Raw genomic sequence first — 7,272 nt, forward strand, 5'->3', positions numbered from 1 at the left:
ATCTGCATTTATGTTTGTAAATACATGACAAGATATTTATTATTTGTGTTTCATTACAGGAATGCTTGTTTGGAAGGTGAATGGAATGTAATGGCATATTAAGGGTTAAGTATGGTTTGGTTCAGAAAGTATGGTGTCCTTTCCTAATGGGGAACACTTGTTTCGCTTTGTATAATATTTGCATGATGGCTTGAGGAAAGGCTGATGCCTGACCTGAAACTGTTGTCATTGTTCTTAATCACTTGCTGACTGGGGAGTTTACACCCCCTTCCTGTCCAAGCCATTTTTCAGTATTCAGCGCTGCAGTACTTTGACATTTATTCAGTCATACAACGCTGTTATTTAATCACCACTGTGGTTTTTAATTTCTACTATATAACAAAAAAAGTACTGAAAATGTAAAAAAAAATGTTTTCCCTTTTTTATATGTTAACATTTATTATTACCCAATTTTTTTGTAAAACATAAAATACGGGGTCACATCAAGTAAATGATGAAATCAGGACACCAAACATGTCTAGCCTTAAAGGAGAACTATGAGGTGAGTGCTTTTCACTCACCTCATAGTTCTAACCGACCTGTGACAATGAGACTGTCACAGGTCGGCTCAGTAGATCGGGAGGTGAGCGAACACATACCGGCGTTCGCTCACCTCTCGATCCTGTCACTGCTCTCTGCCGTGACAGGGGAGGGGCTGGATTCCCCCCTCCCCACTCTGATCCACCAGCGCTGACTGGCGGAACGGACGGGGGAGGGGCGGGTACAGCTGGCTCTGCCTCTAGATAGGCAGAGCCAGCTGTCAGTCACACAACTGGGCGGATCCCGGCACAATTGTCGGGATCCGCTTCAGCTGCGGCATCTCAGTATACCGCGAGCAGCAGCTCGCGGTATACTGCGGCGTCTCAGTATACCGCGAGCTATAGCTCGTGGCATCCTGAGCCTAGGGTGATGGGAGGACGCTAGTTTGTGTCCTCCTGTTACCCTAAGGAGAACAGCCTTAACCCCATAGCTCTCCTTTAAAATTTTGCACACTCGCAAAATCGCAAAAAACTACCACACCCAAAATTGTCCATAGGTGACACTTTTTAAAGCTTTTATCACTCATCAGTTTATCACTCATCAGTTTAGTGTTATCAGTGATTGATGGTCATAGAATTATTGCTCACACTCTGACATTCACGATGATATGTAACATGTGTGGCATAATGGGCGCAATCGCTGCTTTTGCGCGTAGGTGCAACGGTCACATTTTTGCGCTTCTATCTGGGGGTGGGGGACTTAAAAAAATAGTTTTTTTTGTGTGTGTACATTTAATTTTTTTGTGACCAATTTATTTTTTTACATTTTTCTTTTTTTACACTTAACGTTATTGTGCTATCAAATATACAGTGATAGGTCCTCTTTATGGAGACATCAGGGGTCTCTAAGACCCCTAATGTTACCTAGGGACCCCCAAAGAAGCTGATGAAGCAGAGATCTGCTTTAACAGCTTCTCTCCGGATTCTGTAGCCGGAGAGTGACAGCTGAATGTGAAAGTGATAAAATAAACATCACTTCCTGCGTTCACAGAATGGGGAGGAGATCAGAGGGAGATTGTGTACGAAATCTCCCTCCATTCTCCCTGCACGGATCCATAATGCCGGTCCCGGATCATACGCCTGGGATCGTGGCAATGGTGGTGGAGATGACGATGGCAGGAAAGGTAAGGAGAGGGGGCACACAGATAGGTACCTCATACAAGTGATCGGGTTACTTTACAAACATCGCTGGCTGTTTAAAATTTTGCCAGTTTCCTGCTCGTGTGCTCCAGGGGGCGGGCGCTGGGCAAGAGGGAAATTTGAAGACACTCTCACCCTTTCCCAGAAGGCTCCCGTCTGGCTGTTTCTCTACGTTCGGTGGACGGGAGGTGTTTAAACTAAGACATTTAACCTTTTAACCATTTTGCAAATAAAAAGAAGGCAGAAAGTGCAACAACTTTGTGTTTCATATTTATTTATTTTTTAATTTAGGTTTATTTTCAATTTTTTTTATTTTTCTACTAGAACATGGTGTGGCACTGAGATTGGGAAAAAGAAATAACATTCCAGTAGCCTCCTCAAACTAAAATAAAAATGCTAAAGCTGATCAAGAAGGCAGTCCCAATAGGAATAAGAAAATCACAGTTGTGATTTTGTGACACCATTTCAGACATGGCAATTTCCTGACACACTTGATTGTCTGTATTTTTTCAGCATGTTGCTCAAATCTGGTCTAGAAATTCTTCTTCAAATCTCAAGATTAAATATACATGCTCATGTGCAATTAATGTAAACAAGACCATGACAATCTGGAGACAAAGACAACTTCAGCTATTCTAAAGCATATTAGATGCTACATATTCCTACTGGAAAGACACAATTGCCAACAATGACAAGCCTATCCTCTTCTTTCTTGACATCAGTACAGTTAAAATCCTATGCATCCTCAACTGCTGTACCACACAGTGGTAGTTCCACTTCTGACAAAAAACTCATCTGTCAGTTGCAGCAATTATAAAGGAACTGATGTCTTCAGCAGAAAGAAACCAGCACAGTGATCCTAACTACCACCAACAACAAAAGACAATGCAGATCACAGCAGGCCAACAATACAATATTCTCCAGCATTCTTGTTATCCAACAAAGAGCACCTGCCTTAACCCCTTTTCTAATATTTTCATTAACTCAAGGGTCTCCTTTGCATGCATAAAAGTATGCAAAAGCTACATGCCATACCAGGCACCTCTGTAAAGTGTGGTCCAACTTTAACCTATGGGAGGACCAACAAAGCAACATACATGGTAATAATTAAATTGAGAGGAAGTTTACCTGGAGTATACCTCATCATCATTATAGAAGAAGTTGGACCTTATATTGTTTTTCAAAACTTGGTCGCCTAACTTCCAAATTACATATTGCTTTTTATCCCATGTTTCTCTGTAAAGTAGAAACTGTGATATATATACTTGGACAGCTCACTCCTCTTCATTCTTGACTATGCTCTGCAAAGGAGATGTCCTCTTGATTGATAGCTCTTATCTTACTGTCTCTGTACATTCCTAACACAAAACAGGGCTCCCCTTCCAGTTCTAGTGCCTGTGCTGATTCTTGTGGTATGCCTCACCCCTCTGTATTCCTGTGACCTCACAAGGATCTGAATCTGTTGTTATATCTGCTTGATCAATTAAAAAATACCAGTTGATCATGTCAGAAATGTACAGCTGATTGAAGAAATAGGTCACCAGCACTCCATAAGTTAAAATGAATGAGTCCTTTTTAATGGACAATGATGTCACAGAAATCCAACATGAGCCGACGTTTCGGGGCCACACAGGGTCCCTTCTTCAAGGCAAGAGATTGGTCACATGTTGGATTTCTGTGACATCATTGTCCATTAAAAGGACTCATTCATTTTAACTTATGGAGTGCTGGTGACCTATTTCTTCAATCTTGTGTTTTGCACGTGCCATCCGTGAAGTTACTTCGAGCACCATTTATTTGATTGTTGGCCGGGACTGCTGAAAGGTGTGCGGAGGGCACCTTCATCAATTAGAAATGTACAGCTGTCTTGTGTCCTGTGCACTATTCCTATGTTATCGTAAGGATTCTAATCAGCTCTGTTTGGCATGTACTTCCCAAATTGTGTGTTTCTGTGAAGATAAAACAGATTTACATAGAACTATTTAAAGAAAACAAAAAGTAATAAGTTTGTGATTCTCCTTATTGATCAACTAAAATAGCAAATGGGTGAGTCAGGAGCAAAAACAGTTGGCTTAACACTATTGTATAGAATAAATTAGCAGAATTTCATGGATAGTTGTCATTTTTACACCTTCACATAATTCTGCATGCCTAATGTTGTTGTCGGTGTTCTTGAAGAAAACGTTTCTTTATTGTAGTCTTTACATCTTTGTTACGAAAACTATAAATAAGGGGGTTAACTACAGGTGTTAGAACTATATAAACAACAGACAGTACTTTATTTAATTCAAAATCTTTGCTAGCTCTTGGTCTAACATAAACAAAAGCCACAGTCCCAAAAAATATGGTAACAACTGTTAGATGAGAAGCACACGTGGAAAAAGTCTTAAATTTACCAGTTGTGGATGGAATTGCTAGTATAGTCATTATAATTCGGATATAAGTCCAAAGGGTCAAAGAGAAAGAAAACACAACAATAGCAGAAGCTGTTAGGAAATTTAAAGTCTGCAACCTGTTTGTATTGGAACATGATAACTGTAAAAGAGGAGAAAGATCACAAAAGAAATGTTCAATATATCTGTCACAGAAGTGTAGCTGACTGAGTAAAACAGTAGGAAACAAGTTTGGAATGAAGCCCCCTATCCAACAAGCCAAGACTAGATAGCAACATAAAGGTCTATTCATAATAACATTATAGAGCAATGGGTGGCAAATTGCACAATAGCGGTCATATGACATCACTGCTAGAAGAAAACATTCAGCAGACCCCAGGGAGAAGAAGAAAAAGAACTGAGTGAGACAGCCAGTTAGCGATATGGATTTACTTTTCCCAATTAGAAGAGCTAGTAGTTTTGGAATTGTTACAGATGTATACAGCATTTCAATGAAAGACAAGTTGCCAATGAAAAAATACATAGGGCTATTGAGGAGGCTGTCTGACAGTACAATAGTTATAATGATGATGTTTTCAGTGATGGTTAGGAGGTACATGAACAGAATAATCCCAAACACATTCCATTGCCAAAATTGAAATGCAGGAAACCCATGTAATATAAAATAGGCAAGATAATCAGATATATTCACGTTCATCCTGAAAAACAAAACCACTGTAAACAAACTAGAAAGTATTTTTTTTAAAGGATTTAATTTCAGGGGTGTGTACTACAATATACCCTGTCTGCCACTAAAGTCTCCTGTCTTCTGAATGATGGCCAGTGTCAATCAACCTACTTCCACTAAGTCCAGTCTGTCATGGACCTGTTCACTGGAGAAGCGCCACCACACATTCTGGGCTCAGAGTGCTTGTACACTGAACATAACTTACATTGCATTGGTGTTCATAACTGGAGAAAGAACTCTCAACCATCTACTGTCAAAAGAGGAATGGGAGGACCCATGACATCAGTAGACTTGCAAGAACTCCCTCTGGAAAAAAAAAATATGAATATATGATTAAACAAAAGTGATGGGTTCTCAAGAGGGTGGAAGAGGGTATATTTTTGTTTTTAAGCAGTGTTCTGTTTAAATAAAATTCTGCTAGCGTCAGTATATAGTTATTTAGCCTCAATCATGTGATTATAATTTTCATGATCTGTTGTTTTTTTATTTCTGTGCCAGTTTTCTTCCCCCTTAAGCATGGTAAAACGGCATATTTCCTAAACACCTAATCTCCCTCTTACAAATAATGAAATGTTAGATCATATGATTTTAAAGTGTTTGTGTAGACTAGCCTTTTTCTACCAGTGTGCTGTGGCACCCCAGTGTGCCTTCTGGCTTTGTTAGGGGTGCCTTTTACCTTTTTGCACAGCATCATGCATTTCCATGGTGCAGATGAGCCAGGCACCGGTACCATGGAAACACATGACATTAATCCAGGTTGAGCACCTAGGACCTCCCCAGCATTCAGAAGTCCACCCCTGTTCAGACCTGCTCCACATCTCTTCTACCATGCTGCCACAGCCACCTTGTAGTGAAGATTATAAGGTAAAACTCTGATGTGAAGGGGGCTGATAATGTAAAGGGGGGACTCTGATGGCATACCAAATCCATAGCAGATGAGGGTGAACTACATGTCACTTTTTACATTTACATTTTTAACATTTCAGTTTGTGGTGCCTTTTGATTTAAAATGTTTGCGCTTTTTGTTTTGTTTTGGATAGACGAAATAAAGGATGAAAAACCCCTGCCAATGTTTTTTTTAATTGGATTCAGCTGAGAAATTTCTCTTCACTTCCTATCTTGGAGATGCAGCAGGAAGTTAGAGAAAATCTCCCAAAGTGAGGGGTATTCCCCTTTTGGACAGTTGTCCCCGAAACACGTGTCTCCATTGATAGATTTCCCCAACGTTTTGTTCCGGGGACAACTCTTTTTTGTTATTCATTGACAATGTTCACCAATACTTTATTAAAATAATGTTTTTATAGGTACAAAGTGTTACATAAGAAAGAGCGGCTATTTGCCTGTTCTAAAAATGACATAACAGTATATAGAATTTAGCAATTAAAAAGACTTTCTCAACTAGGGTAACGTGGCACCCTGGGGTACCTTCTGGCTTTCTCAGGAGTGCCTTAAACTTTTTGCACAATGTCATGCCTATCCATGCTTTAGGTGGGCTGGCCCCCAGTACCATGGAAACAAATATGCTAATCCAGGGAGGGAGGGATCCATATAGAAAAGTATAGAAGTGTGTTTCTATCCAGGCCTGCTCCACTTTATGCCCCCTGACATGCTGTCGCAACTGCAGATCCTGAGTTGGTGTTAGGATGTAAAGGGGCCTTCTTATGTGAATGGGGCTTCTGATTTGAAGAAGCTACTCTTATCTGAAAGGGGGGCTCTAATGTGAAGTGGGGTTTGTAATGTTAAAGAGAGGGTCTCTGAGGTGAAAGGAGGAGATTCTGATGTAAAGGGGGGTCCAAATGTGATGGGGGGCTCCTGATATAAAGCTGATTTGAAGGAGCATTTTCATGTGAAAGGGGTTCCTGATGTGAAGGGGAACCCCAAATGTTTGCTTTTGAGTGAGTCACCCCCAGTTAAAATCCATACCAGACCCATATCTCAGATAAGGGTCTGGTATGGATTTTGTAGAAGCCGCGTGTCATTTCTTACATTTAGGTTTTTTACATTATAGACTGGAGTGCCTCAAAATTTTGCATACTTGTATGCTGGTATAGAAGATACAATAATAGTACAAGTATTAAAAAAGAATATGATAGTAATAATCTTGCATGTCACCATTCTTTATGGTGAGAAAATGAAGGAGTATGCTTAGCATGCTTAGCATGGAGCTGATTTCTGTATGGCAGCTATCCAACCTATTTAATGTGAAAGCTTTTAAAAACACTTACACTTTTCATTATCAGATTTCAGTTCACCAGCAAAAATTATTATCAATACTTTTCCTCCATCTATCAATGGCTAACAGTGTATAATACTTTACATTACAGCAGCTAGTACAGGTACTAGCTGCTGTAAATCTATACTGTAAATCTTTTCTGACTTTGTAACTGCTGTGTAGGGGATTTAAATCTAAATATATATAATATATATATATATA

At 39.7% G+C, this 7,272-nt stretch overlaps 1 protein-coding gene across 1 annotated transcript; it reads right to left on the reverse strand.

The window, feature by feature from the left end:
• Positions 1-3,869: 3,869 nt before the first annotated feature.
• On the reverse strand, positions 3,870-4,808 carry LOC108793975 (olfactory receptor 6M1-like). The gene has a single exon (XM_018564939.1). The coding sequence runs from the start codon at positions 4,806-4,808 to the stop codon at positions 3,870-3,872; it is 939 nt and encodes a 312-aa protein (XP_018420441.1).
• Between the last annotated feature and the right edge of the window lie 2,464 nt (positions 4,809-7,272).

This window comes from Nanorana parkeri, unplaced genomic scaffold (assembly GCF_000935625.1).
Source record: "Nanorana parkeri isolate BGI_ZX_2015 unplaced genomic scaffold, ASM93562v1 scaffold798, whole genome shotgun sequence".
In the NCBI taxonomy this organism is placed as follows: domain Eukaryota; kingdom Metazoa; phylum Chordata; class Amphibia; order Anura; family Dicroglossidae; genus Nanorana; species Nanorana parkeri.

Bases quoted from the DNA above. Each gene is read 5' to 3' on its own strand.
- LOC108793975 (XM_018564939.1), bottom strand. From the start codon at position 4,808: ATGAACGTGAATATATCTGATTATCTTGCCTATTTTATATTACATGGG.